This window comes from Podarcis tiliguerta (assembly GCF_965153285.1).
Source record: "Podarcis tiliguerta genome assembly, chromosome: 5".
Classification (NCBI taxonomy): Eukaryota; Metazoa; Chordata; class Lepidosauria; order Squamata; family Lacertidae; genus Podarcis; species Podarcis tiliguerta.
Genome location: NC_139538.1, coordinates 20,283,495 through 20,299,648, shown reverse-complemented (window position 1 = coordinate 20,299,648; position 16,154 = coordinate 20,283,495). Strand labels below are relative to the sequence as shown.

The window sequence follows — 16,154 nt, the reverse complement described above, 5'->3', positions numbered from 1 at the left end:
ATGCAGGTCTTACCACTGCTGTAGAATGGTTGCACTCTTGCCTAATACCATAAAAAGCACCTAGAATGCTATTTTTTGTTTTGTTTCTGCTAGGATGTGGAAGAAGTTTATGCAGGAGACATCTGTGCATTATTCGGCATCGACTGTGCTAGTGGGGATACATTTTCAGAAAAATCTAACACTGACCTTTCCATGGTAAGTTCCTCCTCTGAATTGAACTGTGTGTTCTCTTTATATTTCTTAATATCTCAATTCAGATGTTATTCCTTAATCTAAATATCCTCTGTACTAAAGAAACTTTTTCTTTTTTTAAAAAAAGGTTTTATTTTGAGTCTGCTTTTACAGCTATTACATATTTTTTTTTAAATACCTACAAGTATAATCAGTTTATGCAGTTAATACCTACAAGTATATCAGTTTATAATCAGTTCTGCATTCTGTTGAAATGAACGAGCATGGTCACAGTTTAATAAGATGAGCGCCATGCCCGCTCATGCTTCCTTCTCTCCTCCCTTCTCTTAAATGCCATAATGAAAAAAAATCTGATTTATCCATAACATCCAAACAGGGAAACACTCGTTTAATTTCTGACTACAAACCAGGATCCGATCCCTTATTAGGAAACTTTCGTTTTAACCAACCCCATAAATCTTGAGTCCTAGAAAGAAAGAGGAAGGCTGCTTGTGGGTTTGAGTGTTAAAAGTAAAGATAATTATCTGGAAAGATAATTTTCAAGTGTTTCTATATTAACAGATGCTTCTTTGGTTTCTGTGTCCTGTTCCCTTTCATAGGAATCTATTCATGTTCCTGATCCTGTCATTTCAGTGGCAATGAAGCCATCAAACAAGGTAGGCATCGGAAGGCCAAACAAGGGTGAATAGTAAAAGTTATCTGGAAGGAATGTTGTGATCTGATTTTTCTTGGAGGAAAATTGTGATGTTTCTGTTGCATTTGGTTCTTGTGTTTGGGAGAAGCTGGGCCTTTGGTGTGGTTGTTCTCCTGCTGCAGAGTTCCAATAGGCTTGATGCCCTGGCAATTATGTGTGATCAATCTTAGTTGTGTATTTACTTGTCAATGCAGTACTGGGTGGAGCAGTCTCAAGTTTGTGATGCTCTGAAGCCAACACGTTCCATTGATACCCTACAGTTTATAGGAACCATCTAGCTCCATTTTTTAATGGGATTTTGTCCTGTAACTCCAGCACTTTTGACTATCTTGTTATATTCAATGATGCGAAAGACATTAATTTACCCTTGTTTATTTCCCCGCCCCCCTCTAGAATGACTTGGATAAGTTTTCAAAAGGCATTAACCGCTTCACGAGGGAAGACCCCACTTTCAGAGTTCATTTTGACAGCGAGAGCAAAGAGACCATTGTTTCAGGAATGGGAGAACTGCACCTGGAAATCTATGCACAGGTGATTGTTACAAGATTGCACTGGTAAAGTGTGCTACCGAGTCTCACTTGGCAAAAGTATTTATTTAATTCAGCATTTATAGTCTAGTTGTGTTCCCCAGCTTCATATCTGGCTATGTATAAATTATACAGTGCTGGTTGTAATTCTTCAGTTGGGTCTCTGCTAACAATTTTTTGTGGTTCTCGCTCATGAAGTATATATAGAAGGTCAGAAATCTTTCATATGTACAGGATGTGGACCAAAAAATTACTCAAAAACCCCCAAATCTACTCTGGGTGGGTGGAATTCTATTTGGTCCAGATATAAGAAGCTCTAATTAACTAGAGAGATACTACAGCTGGAAGTTGTTGGCTTGACATTTTCCCAGAGATTGTAGGTAGCATTCAGGAATAATTAGGTGAGATCATGCTAAGTGCTATCAATTTGGCAATACATTTTAATCAGTATTTTTTATTTTTGCTGTTTCTACCTAGAGAATGGAAAGAGAATATGGTTGTCCTTGTGAGACCGGGAAGCCTAAAGTAGCGTTCAGAGAGAGCATTGTGGCAACTGTACCGTAAGTGTTCACTCTGGCATGTGAGAGCCACCACACTGAAGCCACGAAATAATTTGCATTGGTCCTTATACATGTAGGGGTTTCTGAACCTGCATAAGCCTATTTTATAGCCCTTCCTCCAGCTGAACGAAGTTGTTTTAAAGACATCTGAGCAACCTCTAATACAGTGGTACCTTAGTTCTCAAACTTAATCCGTTTCGGGCATCCATTCAACTCCTGAAACTGTTTGAAAACCAAGCTGTGGCTTCCGAATGGCTGCAGGAGCTTCCTACACTCAATTGGAAGCTGCGTCAGACATTCGGCTTCCAAAAAATGTTCACAAACCAGAACACTGGTTTGCCGATTTGTTTGACAACTAAGCCGTTCAGGAACCAAGGTACCACTGTAGTAGGGTCAAAGTTGTGGCCACTAATCCTGTGCTGCACGTTTTGGCTGACGGCTATTCCGTGTGACTTTAACTCCATGCTGCGGGTTCCATAAAACTTGCATGTGCCAAGGAATAATCTCCTGTGGATTACAAAAAAGAAAAAAAGCCCAAACGTTAGAACAGCCAGGGTATTAGAGAAACCAGGGAACAGCGTTGTTATCTCTGCATATCTGGAAAATCACGTTCTTTTCCTATCTAGTAACTTCGGGCCAGGTCACATATCGTTCCTCCTCCTCTTTCCAACTCTGGAATCCTTAATAAAGTGCAGTGACTCTCATAGAGCAAGACAATCAAGAATGTGGATGGCAGGAAAAGGAGAGAATTGTTTCACTGAAATATTGCCAGGTAGTTCCTCCGCACCATACTGTTTCATGCAGTGTTGTTTCAAGGCTGACTTTTTAAACCTGTAACATAGGCATGCTCTCTGCCCAATTCATGCACATAGGGAACCATGCAACCAGAAGTGTTCAATAGACGGCAGCCTCGCTAGGTCACCATCTACAAATTTTCTTCTCACGATTGGGAATAAGGTTTATATAAGAGGTTGGCAACCTTATCTGAGGATGGGCTGGTTGATGCTCTGTCCGTCGGAGGATGGGCCGGAGCATGTGTACATGCATACGCTTCCAGGTCGGAAGAGCACCCGTGCACATGCTCACAGGTGTCATCAATCCGTGCTGGTGAGAGCCGGTGGCGGGGGAGAGCAGGGGTTGCCATGAGCCGGTTAGACAAGCCTTGTGAGCCGCTACCGGCCCATGGGCCTTGCGTTGCCAACCCCTGGTTTATATCCTCCTGTGGACTTCCTTTGTACTTCTGGCTTGGTATTGCATTCTTATATAACCGTTCTGCTTCCTGCACCTTAATCTAATTGAGAGAAGCATGCCCTTTTGCATAGTTGGGGGATCTAGAGTGATTTGCTGAATAGGCACCCACCCACGAGATGGACATGGGCATTTTGTTCACTCCTGTTCTCTGCTTATGGCACAGCTGGGGTTAATCTGGGAGGGGGGTCCCAGTTTGAATCCAAAGCCTTCCTTTGACAGAAGGAGCCTTCTAATGACAGAAGGTGGAATTTCTGCTTGCTATATTGAACAATCTTCCCCCTTCTCCCCACTGTGTGCTGTTTTGAGGGTTCTGACTGCCTAGAGCTGGTTTTTCTTGGAGTGCTCAGCTAGTAAAGTTAGGAAAATGCAACTAAAGAGACAGGGTGCTTCAAGTTAGGATATAGTAAGCGCTGTCTGTGTTTGTGTCCTCCACACTTTAAATAAATAAATGCATACTGTACTCTAGGTAAGGAGGGTTGGTTAATCGGCCAGCCTAGCCTCTGCCTTTAGTGGAAGGCTGGCTTGTAGAAGTCGGGAAGTGAAGCTTTCATGGTAGGAGTGAACTGATGCTAATTACTTCAGATCAGATTGCTGGTGAATAGAAACCTGTATCCGTGGGACAAAAGTTGCAACCTTAACAGGCAATGCAAATTCTGCACCATGCATTCTGTGACATGTATAGTTTATGCACATTTGCTTTTTAAATAATCTCATTTGGTGGAATCCTACACTTTTGCGAAGTCTGCTTATAGAATTGTAGAGTGGGAAGTGGCCCCAAGGGCCATCTAGTCCAAAAAACCCCTGCAAACTCCTTTGCCCAGTGGGTCCATTCCTTACCTTTGGGAGTGCAGCAGGCACTGACAACACTCTTCCAGACTTATATTTGTGGCCAGAAATATCTTGAGTTTGTGTGTGCGTTTGTGTTTTAAATGAATACACATTCTGAGAAAGGTGAATCCTGTTGCTCCGTATCATGGGTCTTAGTCCTGGTTCTGAAGCAATGCTAAGACCTGTGCCTAACCATGAAGGTTGGCAGTGCCTTTCTTTTCAGACTGTCTTTATCCCATGCTCTGCTGTACTCTGCAGACTGCACAGAAGCCTAGGGCTAGCCAATGTTGTGTCCTCCCAGGTATTGTTCATCTACAAGTGCCATCATCCCTGGGAGTTGGGAGTCCCATATTAAATGCAGGGCCCTCCACTGGCTATCCTGATACAAGCCAGTGAACAGCTCTGGGGCCCCTGAGTGCTCCTGCCTGTCCTAACATCCTGATACTGTGGTGATCACTGTTCCAGGATTGCTTTTTGCAGGAAAGGTCCTCTTCTCCCCCCCCCCCGCCCCCTCCTTTATTTGCTTTACAATTCTGTTACTTACCTGGGAGACAATATCATGGATCAGAATCACATAGGAAAATTCCAGGTAATCATCACTCCTTTTCTGCAACCAACAAAAGAGGGGGGAAACCATACCCTGACTTTAGTAAGTACGGCTGCCACCCATGTACAGCTAGCCACTTTCAAATGTTCAATGAGTGTGGAAACACTGAACCTGAACTAAGAGGAGGAACTAGGTTTCCTTCCTTGCTTCCCTTTAGCATCCAGAAGGCAAAGACCATTAATTTAAAACTCTGCCGTTCCTTAATTCTGAAAAGGGATTCTATTCTTATAAGAAGGAATGCTCTCGTTTCCATAAACAATTTAATGGGTTTAGAACTGACTCATTGCTTGTTTTTGTCTTGGTATTCAATCACTATGGAGACTCTGTGTACTTCTGGGTTCTTGTGACCTGAAATCCTTTAGGGCTTGGTCAGGAGAGCTGAACAGAAGAGTTTCCCTTTAAAGAGGAAGTAAAATGCACGGTTCCCTTACATACAGTCATGGGAAAAAGAATTCTGAGGTTTTACATATCAGGATATAATAACAGCAGGCCTTAAAATTAGGTAAATACAACCCCAGAGGAACAACCACACTTGACATATTACACCATGTCCTGATTTATTTAACAAAAATTAAGCCAAAATGGAGAAGCAGGGTATAAATTATGATGATGATGAATATGTCAAGCTTTCTTAGGCAAGTATACACTGAGAATCCCATGTGAATCTCCACTTTGTGACTTCCTTAAAAAAATACTTTCACTTTGCACTCCACAGTGAACTCTTCTTCCCATAGGACAGACAGCTTGTCAGACTCCCCTCTTTGATCCATTCACTTACCACTTGCTTGACACTTTGCACTTTTGCCATTTTGTACCAAGTGTCTTCTGTCGAATTCTGCCATATTACGTAACCACAGGCAACCCAGGCTAAGTGCCGGACAGGCTTCATTTCTTCAGAGACATTTCCGAAATTGTCTGGCAACAGAAACAAATAGCTTGAATCGAACTGGGAAAGTGTTAAGCGTGTATAGTTTGTTTTTTAAAAAAGTAATTCCTAGGCATGAATTGCATTCTGTGCCAATCCCCCCCCCCCAAAAAAAAAGGTTCATTAAAGATGTCTCAACTTTGCACAATCTGAATACTCCACATTTCATCCAGAACTTGGATTTCTGTTTGGCAACCAGCGGCAGGAAAAAAAGCAGAGCTAAGTTTGGGAATAACAGGACTGCGTGAGTTGGCCCATCCTTTTTTTAAAAAAAATAAAAATTAATTTTTATTCAATTTCCAATATACATTCCATCTATGTTTAACATCCACTTCTAACATATACATCTTTTACACTTCCCTCAGCCTATCTGACAATTTTCCATATTATCACTATTACTCACATTTCATAAATTTATATTGCGCTTTAACAATCTTAATCTTATCATATCTTTTAAGCAACATTTCTATCAATCATTTTCACAGAGCTTCTTGAAAGCCTACAAGCGTTAATTGCTCCTCACATACATTTTTGATATACTCTGTAAATTTATTCCACTTGGCCCATCCTGACTAGGAACCATGGGCAAGGGACTCATAGCCGCAGAAGGCATGCATTCGTTTGTTGGAAATAAAGTCATACCTCGGGTTACAGACGCTTCAAGTTGCGTTTTTTTCGGGTTACGGACCCGCCAAAACCTAGAAGTACCAGAACGGGTTACATCCGGGTTTCAGTGGCCGTGCATGCGCAGAAGCGTTAAGTCGCGCTTTGCGCATGCACAGAAGCACCGAATCGCAACCCAGACGTGCGCAGACTCACCGCTGTGGGTTGCAAACGTGCATCCCGCATGAATCACGTTCACAACCCAAGCGTCCACTGTATGTGGGTACCGCAAACCTGCCTCCGTATTTGTGGCTATAGAGATACTACACCTGCTCTACTGAAAATGAAAGTGGTGGCTCTCCAAATTCTGCACCAGAGATCTGTTGCACATACTAAATGTACTATAACACGGCTCTGTGTAGTTTGCTACTTGTGGCAGACACATTCCAGTCTCTGGCTGATCAGCTCGCTTGATCATCTCAAGTCACCCATTTACATGGCAACGAGCTGTATTTTTGAGAACTTTATTTGTAAGCTGAATCCCGTGAGTGGTCATTCTGCTTTTATATTGTTTAAGATCTAGTTGCAGTTGCTTTAAAGCAGGGGCAGCCAACATAGGAACTTCAGCTGGTCTACCAAGACTTTCTCTCTTGGCCCTTTGCTGCTTTCATCCTATGTGGGACTGGAGTAAAGAACTGGTCCTTGAGCCCCATATTCTTTGCCTGTACCTTAACTAAAGAAAAGCTGTGGGACATGTATTCAAGCACCCATTCCCTCCTAATAGCATGGCAAAGAAAACAACAGCATGCTCAGGGAACAAAACACCCTTTTCAAAAGGGAGCAAAAAATCACAGTGGCCTAATGTCTGAGCATACTCCATACGTAATGTTGGGGGGGGGGGAGGAGTAGAGGAAACGGCTGGATGGAATCCAAAACAGAAGCATGCCTGTTAGGAGGGAGGAGACGCTGCAACATTTTGTTGCAGGCAACATTTACCAATTACTTCGAAACCTTAAGTTCAACACTGACACCTCATTCATAAAGGTAATTTCAAGTTGCATATTTTTTTAAATTTCAACCTGGAAGATTTTGTGCCTCTAATAGGTCTGGCAGATTCTTGAGTCTGTTGTAAAACTTGTTGTCTGCTTCCTCTGTATTTGTCCCGAACTCCCCTTCCACTGTATAATGCACTTCGGGAGCAACATGTGGGTCGCCGTGATGATACAGGATTTCAGCGGTGCAGTTCACAGGACTGCCCTGTTGGAGAAATAATCGGACAAGTTAAAAAACTTCATTGGAAGGAGCTTGCTATTCTAATGATAAACACATTTTGCTTCACCCTTGTTTACCAATATCACCTAACCAAAATAGCCATCATTACTATTAGAATATCCATATCCTTCTCTTACCTAAATCCTTGCTCAGAATAATTGTATATTGCTCTCTATTCAAGAGAAGTGTTATGTGTATTATCTCTCTTCCCCTTTTCTTCAGTTGCTCTGATATTGAACATTGCCTCTCCCCTTGTTGTGGAATCATCCTATAATGCAGGGGTAGGGAACTTTAGGCCTAGATCTTTCTGTTTTGCCATCAGAACTCATCTTGCTTAACCCCCCCCCCCCCAAAAAAAATGTCTTTTTGCCTGGCTCAAATGTGTCTTTGAACTCTGATAATGCCTCTTGATTGTCTGAACAGAGAGGGGTGTATGTGAGTTTGTGCTGGAACTTGCCTAATATATAGGGGTAAAATTTGCATTCATTGCTCCACCCACTTTTGCATGTGGCCCTCAGAAGGTTGCCCAGGAGGGATTGCAGCCCTTGGGGCAAAAAAGGTTCCCCACTCCTACTGTGATGGGTGATTTGAGCTGCAGTGTGCTGTCTGCTCCTTGGTGATGGGAACTGTTATGCGAAAACAGCAGGAGCATTTGTTTAGATATTCCATCAGAGGGTAACAGATCCATTAGCAAGATGTGGTTTTGTGTCAACGCAACCCCATTACTTCAAGGGGCATATATGAAAATGGTGGGTGGGGTGTCCAAGGTCAGGTACTAATTTTTTTAAGGGTTAAAATAAACTCTGTTTGAAATTTTACATTCTAGAAGCAACAAATGCTTTTGCTACAAATAAGTGGCTTGCATGCAGTTCCTTATTGTAATGTGGTCGTGGGGCTCCCATGTTGGCAGGGTTGTCTTTAAGGTCCCTTCCAAGTCTGTACATCACTTGATTTCTTACCCCTTTGAAGACTGATGTGACAAATGAGGTTCTGTTTGTAATGGCTGATTCATACATGCAGAGTGATGAATATGAATCTCTAAACCAGCAATAGTCTCAGATTTTCATTTTGAGGTGATAACCCAAAGTTCTGCCAGGAACCTGTCCCGCTTTTTCTTGCGTGTTGCATGAAAGTTTTAGACTCCTGGCAGCATCTTGATAAATGAATTTAGGATCAGGGTGCCCAGGGGGCTATTGAAACCAGCCTAAGAATGTGGTGTTGTCGACTTGTCCTAGAACCAGCCCTCTGCTTTTTGAAGTGGTTTCCAGGTGGTTTATGGCAGGAGAAATCTCATTCAGGAATCATACAGGCTGTGATACAGCCTACTCTGTACCCTCTTGAGGTTTGCCATAAATGAACCCCAACTAACAACAAAGAAAGGAGCAGGACTTACTTTCTGAAGTTCTTCTTCCATTGCAAACTTCAGGCGATATTTGTGCCCAACACCTGGAATTTCCTGAGGTACAAAGAGAGTACATGTTGTTTATCTTACTTCGACTTCTGAGGACTTGCCAGGGACCCTAACAATATAAGGGTATTCTTTATGTATTCAGTATCCGTATCAAAAACAAACAGTTAACTTGTTGTGGAAGCTATTTTTTTTAAAGGCCAAGCATGTTTAAATCCCATTGATCTCAGTACGTAAGCTTAACACTCCCTTGTTGAAATCAGCGAGGTGTAAAAAAATGCTTAACTTTAGCTAGTGCCCAGTGTTTAAAAGCAGTGTCCAGCTGCCTCGAAGTACCCCATTATTTAGAACATTTGCTGAGATGAAAGGTGGATAAAAAGCATCATTATACTTTGGAACGGATGAAACATGCTTAGGACGTGTTGAGAATTCTTGTATTGCAGTTAAGAGTCCAAAAGACACTTCTGGGGCATTTTCTACCAGATACGATTTGGGGTGGGGTTCTGCAGGTGTGTGCCTGTTTCGGAAAGGTTAGCGCTCTTATTTGTGGACAGCAAACAGTTGCCAGGATCAACCAGGCTTTCTATTTGTTTTTACTGCAACTGGTTCTGCGGCTTATCCCTATAATGCAGCAGTGATAGATTCTCCCTCCCTCCCCGCCTCCGCCCATGGGAGAGACTGGCATTAGAGGGAAGCCTGAAACAAGAAGGGTTAAGGCAGAGAGTTTACTCCGCCTTGAATAGGCGAGATAACTCTGTGGACTTCGTTTTTTACCGATCGATGGGGCAGGTGGTTTGCCGCTGCTGGACCACGTGGCGCACAAAGGGAGGAGAAAGCTATAGCAACAGCTGTCGTCGTTGCCGATCATGGCGATCGCTTGGGGCGCAGCCCCTGGTCTCTTTGTGCGCCTTGTTGAAAAGAAAGTGTCGCTTCTCGCGGGCCTGGATGAGCCCCGCTCGCCTGGATTAAAAAGTAGCAGAGATGGGGAAGAGGGTGTTGTGCGCGCGCTTGCTACCTCTGCAGTGATTGGCGTCTTCAGCCTCGAACCCTTTTAGGAATCAAGCTGTGCAGAGAAGTTGCTCAGAGGAGGAGAAAGCAGCGGAGACTCTGCAAGCGCCTTTTTATTTAGGCGCCCAGATGGACTTGCAAGCAGGTCCCGCCACGTTAAACGGGCCTTTCTTCCAAATTAAATCTGGGGAGCGCGACTTTTGCTGCAGCCTTTTGCAGCAGCGAAACCAAGGAAGAGCGCTGCGGTAGCATTTAGGGTGCCATAAGCTTTGCTGGGTGTGTTTTGGGTTTTTGGTTTCCCAGGGAAGCGTGCGCGCCGGAAAGCAGCGCCTCCGCGCCCGCGCCTTCCCGGCCCCGCTTACCTCTCGGCTGGCTTGGCGCACTTCCCGCACGCCGAAGATCTTGCTGGGGCTGCCGTGCTGGTAGTTGATGTAGTTCTCGACCACGCCGGCGGCTCGCGTGGCCGGGTAGTGCGACGGGGGGATCTCCATGGGGCCGGCTCCGGGGCGCGCGGAGGCTCGCTCGGAGAGGCCTCGGCGACGCTCGCTCCTCCCTGGTGGAGCGGGAAGGGGGGCCCGGCGGTGGGGCTGGGCCTCGGCCTGGGCGGTGGCTGCAGCCGCCGCCGCGCACAATGGGGTTTCTTGCGCCGCCGGCGGGAGAGAACCAGGAAGCGGCGGCGGCGGCAGCAAGAGGAGGAGGAGGAAGAGGGCGAGCCGAGCGGGGGCTGCTGGGGCGCAGAGGCGCAGCATCTGCCCGCCCGGGCTCCGCATCTGGGCCGGGGGTGGATCTTGCGCGGCGAAGCTAGAAGGAAGAGAGTCGAGATGGGGGCGCTTGGAAATGAACCATTAGGTCAAAATTCCAAAGATCCGTGTATATATTGGGCTGCTCAGGACAAACAGGACGACCCGTGCATGTTTACTTGGGAGTTCATGGGATTCCCGGGACCGCAGCCAAGGATTTTGGCAGAGGTCGAGAATGACGTCCGAATAAAACCCCGCTGAAATCAAGAGGAATCCTTCGCTATTGCGCAGCTTCAAAAACACGATGCTTCCCAGGGAGCAAGTACGTGTCTTTAGGACTGGGATGAAGGTGATTTACTTCGGCAAAAGCTTGCAACCTGCTTCTTCCGATGCCGTATGGAGCATCACCATCCCCTTTTGTGCCTCTAGATGGCTTCCCATCTGGAATATGAACTCGGCAGCCGAAGTGTTCTGAAATGAGAAATATCCATAGAGTTTGGGGCAGCTGTCGGGTGACAGGCTTAAAAAGCAAACAAACTAGGTTTATTAATCATTGTAAAAATACAAAAGCAACACACTGCTTCAGCCCTGTAAAGAGTTAATTACAAAGGAAGCTGGAGAACCAATATAAGTAAAATAATGATATTAAGTAATAGACTGTAATACAGTGGTACATTGGGTTACATACGCTTCGGGTTACAAACTCCGCTAACCCAGAAATAGTACCTCAGGTTAAGAACTTTGCTTCAGGATGAGAACAGAAATCGTGCTCCGGCAGCGCAGTGGCAGCAGGAGGCCCCATTAGCTAAAGTGGTGCTTCAGGTTAAGAACAGTTTCAGGTTAAGAACGGACCTCCGGAATGAATTAAGTACTTAACCCAAGGTACCACTGTACTGGACAGTTTATTTCTCTATTCCTACCATGGAAGGCTTTAGAAAACTAAATACATCACACACCACTGTAGTTTGAAAGAGCATGAACTTTGGGCTTTGTTTTTTCCCTTTTTGGGGGCGGAAGAGGACATTGCTGCCAAATTGCTACAGTGATAAAGTCCTGGATTTCTGCTGTGTTTCCTCTAAAGGGCTGTTGTTGTTACCACTGGAAGTAGAAAAGTTTGTGGTGTCAAAAATAGCCAGCAAATGCAGTCTGCACACAAAAGAACTAGTCCAGTACTTTCTGTATTTGTTTTTTATATACAATGGTACCTTGGGTTGCAAACGCTTCGGGTTACAAACTCCGCTAACCCGGAAGTAGTTTCTCTGAGTTGCGAACTTTGCCCCAGGATGAGAACAGAAATTGTGCGCTGGCGGCATGGCAGCAGCGGAAGGCCCCATTAGCGAAAGCGCACCTCAGGTTAAGAACGGTTTTGGGTTAAGAACGGACCTCCAGAACGAGTTAAGCTTGTAGCCCGAGGGACCACTGTATATAGGTCGGGCCACCCCACCCCATAGAGTTCTTTGAGCAGCTCAGAAAATCATACAAATATGCAACAATACAATAAAAAATTCTGGAAAGTTAAATGCAGCATTATCATCTCATTGTGAACAGATGCTGATGCTGATTAGCAAGCATTTTTGTTTTAGCTGCTGGCCCTAGCCAATAGGACAGCTTTGTAGTTCAATCCATGTCTGTTTAGAAATAAATCCCATTTACTTCAACAGGGCTTATTCCCAGATAAATGGGGTTAGGATTGCAGCTTTACTAGGACATAATGGAGATGGTCTGGCAGCACCACTCAGGACCCATAGAAAATGCACTCCTCTTTTTCTCTCACACAGGAGGGAGCGATGCTGATAGCAAGAGGGTGCCTGCTAAAATATGTGCATGCCTCATCGGAAACAACCACAAATAAGGTTTTCTTCCCACAACTATTCTTTATTTCAGCATGAAGTCTGCATAAATTAGCATAAGTTAATACTCATTTGACTAATCAACTAAGGTGCAAAAAAAAGCGCACCTCAGCCAAAACACAACCTCATTTGCAGTGACAGCAGAGTGGGAGAGGGCGCTCAGTCCCAGCTGCTTGGATGTTCCAGAGGTCAGCCAGGGCTTCGAAAGAAGCGCCAATCATATCAGCTGGAAAACCGCTTGTGTCCCCTTCACTCGATGCCAAGAAAGGGGTACCAGTGTGGTGTAGTGGTTAAGAGCGGTAGACTCATACTCTGGTGAACCGGGTTCGTGTCTTGGCTCCTCCACATGCAGCTGCTGGGTGACCTTGGGCCAGTCACACTTCTCTGAAGTCTCTCAGCCCCACTCACCTCACATAGTGTTTGTTGTGGGGGAGGAAGGGAAAAGAGATTATGAGCCGCTTTGAGACTCCTTAGGGCAGTGATAAAGTGGGATATCAAATCTAAACCTTCTTCTTCCTCTTCCTCTTCCTCTTCTTCTTCCTCCTTTCATATCTTGGGCTGTCACCTGCAGCAGCAAAGTGTTCTGGGCTGGTCTTCCTCTCAAGACTCTTTTCTAAAATGCAGCAGAACTTGAGACTGAGCATTCAACTGGGCCAGAGAGTAATTTAGCATCCTGTCCCAATAAGATGCATGTTCCTGTGCCAAATCGGAGTGCAGAGGGACTGATTTTAGACAGGCTGAGTCACCATGGCAGCGTAAGGCCCTTTGCTTTGAAGAGCAGAGATAGTGGACTGGCCACTTATTCTGCATGCCAATTCCAACTTGTGCTAGGTATCGAACTAGGGAAATGTCAGTATGAGCAGGACTCTCACATGGAGCCTCCCAGTTGCTGCTTCCATAACTGGAGAGGCTCCAAAAAATACCACCATGGAAATGGTCTGGTTGTAGCGGGAGGAGGAATCTTTCTCAACCCAAGGTCTACACTCCCTTCTGGGTCAGCCTTCCAGGGGGGTCACATGCCAGTGCGGGCAAAATAATGAATATGAATTTTGCTATAGTACTGTATGTTAGTTTTGATATACACTTGCAGACCTGATCTTTCCGCCTTTGAGGCAGGCAAGCAAGAAGCATTACCAGAGTTCAAGGACATATTCCAGCCAGGCACAAACGCTCAAGGGAGGCGTGAAGCAAGGCCAATGGGGAGTGTTGTGGAGGAGAGACAGGTCTGGGGTTTCTCATCTCTGCTGTAGAAGCTTGTTTGGGTTGTGGTTCCTCCATACAGTCCTCTACAAGAGATTATATGGGGATGGGGAAGTTCCGGCTATTTGTTAGGTGGGAGCCAGCACCCAGGTGAGAACGTTGTGTGTTTGCCTGTAGATCTAAAGACCAGGATTTGAGCTATGCATGTGTGCTGAGCAAAATGAATAGGCATTGCTTCCCTTCCTTCCTTTTTGCTGAGTTTATGTCTTTTCACAGGTTCGACTTCACTCATAAAAGGCAGTCTGGTGGAGCAGGCCAGTATGGCAAAGTGATAGGCTATTTAGAGCCTCTGGAGGAAGAAGACTACACCAAGGTGGAATTCGTTGACAGGACGGTCGGAACGAATATCCCAAAGCAGTTTGTGCCAGCCATTGAAAAGGTGAGGTCTGCCTCACCACCCCCCCCAGTCAATGCAGTTTTGACAGGATCCCAAGCTGGCGATGGGCATCTTCTCAAGAAACAGGTTGGCTGTGAAGCCAAATGAGATCCAAGCAGGAAAATGGTAAAAGCAAAACACAAGGGAATGAAAACAAGAATTCAAAAGTACACGCACAGGCATCCACACACCAGAAAATCTTGCTAGGTAATAACGAAGAAAGATCACTCCTATGCATTAAAGATACGTTCTTATTCTTAATGCATAGGTGATTGCAAGCTAGTCTGGTTGACACTGGATTTCTGGTATATCTTTCTTGGGCCTTCAAGGAGACGGCAAGCTCCTTTGGTTCTGCCTCCTGCTTGCATCTCTGTGGAAAACGTGCTTTAAATGCCCTCGGGCCCTTTGACTGTCTTTCCTAAGTGCATTCCCTAAATAGGCTGGTCCATTGCATTCTGCTTAGCTTTTGCCATCACCGTATAATAAATGCCTGCAGTTCATCCATGTTGACTTGTTCTTGTGAAAGTGGTGAAGGAGGCAGAGAGGGATTCTTTCTTTTGAAAACAAGAGAGACTGTATCTTCTACCTTTTGGTAAGGTTACTGTTTCATTTTCGTGTAAGATACCCTTCAAATCTGTTTCATATCCTACTTCTATAAGCTGAAATTTGGAGCAGGGTTCTGGGTGTGCTAAGAGACTATGGTTTTGAGCTAGCATTGTAGGTACAGAGGCTGTTTGTGGGTGAGTGTGCATGCAGGAGAGAAAGTGGATGTGGAATTGTTGTGGGTAATGAGTGAGTAGAATCTTATTTTATGGGGTTTTGATGTTTTGTCTTTTTTATATGCAGCATTTTAGTTCGATTAAGTTCCTCTTGCAGTCTTTTTTTTTTTTTTAAATGAATGTGGTATATAAGCACTGAAACAACAAATTAGAAATCAACCATAGTAAATGTTGGTGTACCTGTATTGCTAGTTCATCAATCACTTTGGTTTCGAGTTTGCTCTGCGCAGGAGAGAGAAAAGGGGGAGGGAGTGTGTTTTCCGGGCTGTCCCTTGAGTTGGAAACCATTGTTTGCGGAGAACTATTAACATACCGGTTTTGTTGCTCCTTTTCCTTTCAAGTCGGGCATGGTCACTTTGGCTGCAAAGGCCTGCTTGTCTACACATTTCCTCCAGCCACCTGCATGTCAAAGGACTTGCCACCGTTTGAACTGAACTCGCTAACACTGAGGCTATTCTTTTATAGGGGTTCCTTGCGGCGTGCGAAAAAGGCCCTTTGACGGCTCACAAGGTTTCCGGGATACGGTTCGTCTTGGAGGACGGTGCGAGTCACATGGTGGACTCCAACGAAATCGCTTTCATCCGAGCTGGTGAAGGAGCCTTGAAACAAGGTACTGCTTCAGAGATGGGGCGCTTCCAACCTTAACCACATAGCTATTCTTTATTTCCATTTCCCCCCTGCAGTTTATCCAGAATAGTTTTGTGAATAGTGCAGTTGCGGCTATGCAGTTCGCCACTTTTGTGTCTAGCTCTGGCGTTTTCTGCATCAACTTTAAGCTTATTTTCCTCCTTTCATTTTAAAGCTGTCCACTTCTGCCCAATTTACAACTCTTCTTCTTTCTGAGGAAGCTCATTGATCTGTATATGCATACCTGCATATTTCATGTTTTCTCCCATGTTGTTTCTCATTTCGGGAACACCTTTTCCTTCTCCCTGTTCGGCCTCACTGCTATTAAGGTCAAATGTCACTGCCTTCTTTTCCTTGCCATAGTTAATGCCAAAGTTTCCTGCTGCTACTCTTTCCCTTGATAATGTGTGTGCATCTGCTAACTCAATATAATATATGTATGGAATAAAGCATTTGCAATAATCAGTTTATTGGACTTCAATGTGCCACCAGACTTGTTGCTGTTTTTCCGCTTACTCCTCTGCGTTATACTTAGACTATAGGTCTCCTGAACACCAGTGGAGATAGCCCAGTGATTTGTCACTGATGAATTTGTCCCTGTTCTGATCCCATCGTGCATTCGTCAGGGATTATGTTGCCTCTGAAGA

General features: G+C 44.8%; 2 protein-coding genes across 3 annotated transcripts in view; one reads left to right on the top strand and one right to left on the bottom strand.

Moving 5' to 3' along the window:
* GFM1 (G elongation factor mitochondrial 1) overlaps positions 1–16,154 on the top strand; it is a 35,501-nt gene that overhangs the window by 18,615 nt on the left and 732 nt on the right. The window contains exons 10-15 of one of the 2 annotated variants that reach the window (XM_083442760.1): positions 94–195; positions 792–848; positions 1,280–1,417; positions 1,891–1,973; positions 13,942–14,104; positions 15,346–15,490. In XM_083442760.1, the coding sequence (XP_083298886.1) occupies positions 94–195; positions 792–848; positions 1,280–1,417; positions 1,891–1,973; positions 13,942–14,104; positions 15,346–15,490 (688 nt within the window). Of the gene's footprint in view, positions 1–93; positions 196–791; positions 849–1,279; positions 1,418–1,890; positions 1,974–13,941; positions 14,105–15,345; positions 15,541–16,154 lie in introns of those variants that run through there. The other variant, XM_083442759.1, reaches the window with a different exon arrangement.
* Positions 1,461–10,921, bottom strand: LOC310678681 (latexin-like). The gene is made up of 6 exons (XM_083442996.1): positions 10,238–10,921; positions 8,853–8,915; positions 7,267–7,444; positions 5,438–5,574; positions 4,597–4,659; positions 1,461–2,480 (listed from the first exon to the last, which is right to left on the bottom strand). Exons 1-6 carry the CDS (start codon positions 10,643–10,645, stop codon positions 2,382–2,384), a joined length of 948 nt encoding a protein of 315 aa, XP_083299122.1. The 5' UTR covers positions 10,646–10,921; the 3' UTR covers positions 1,461–2,381.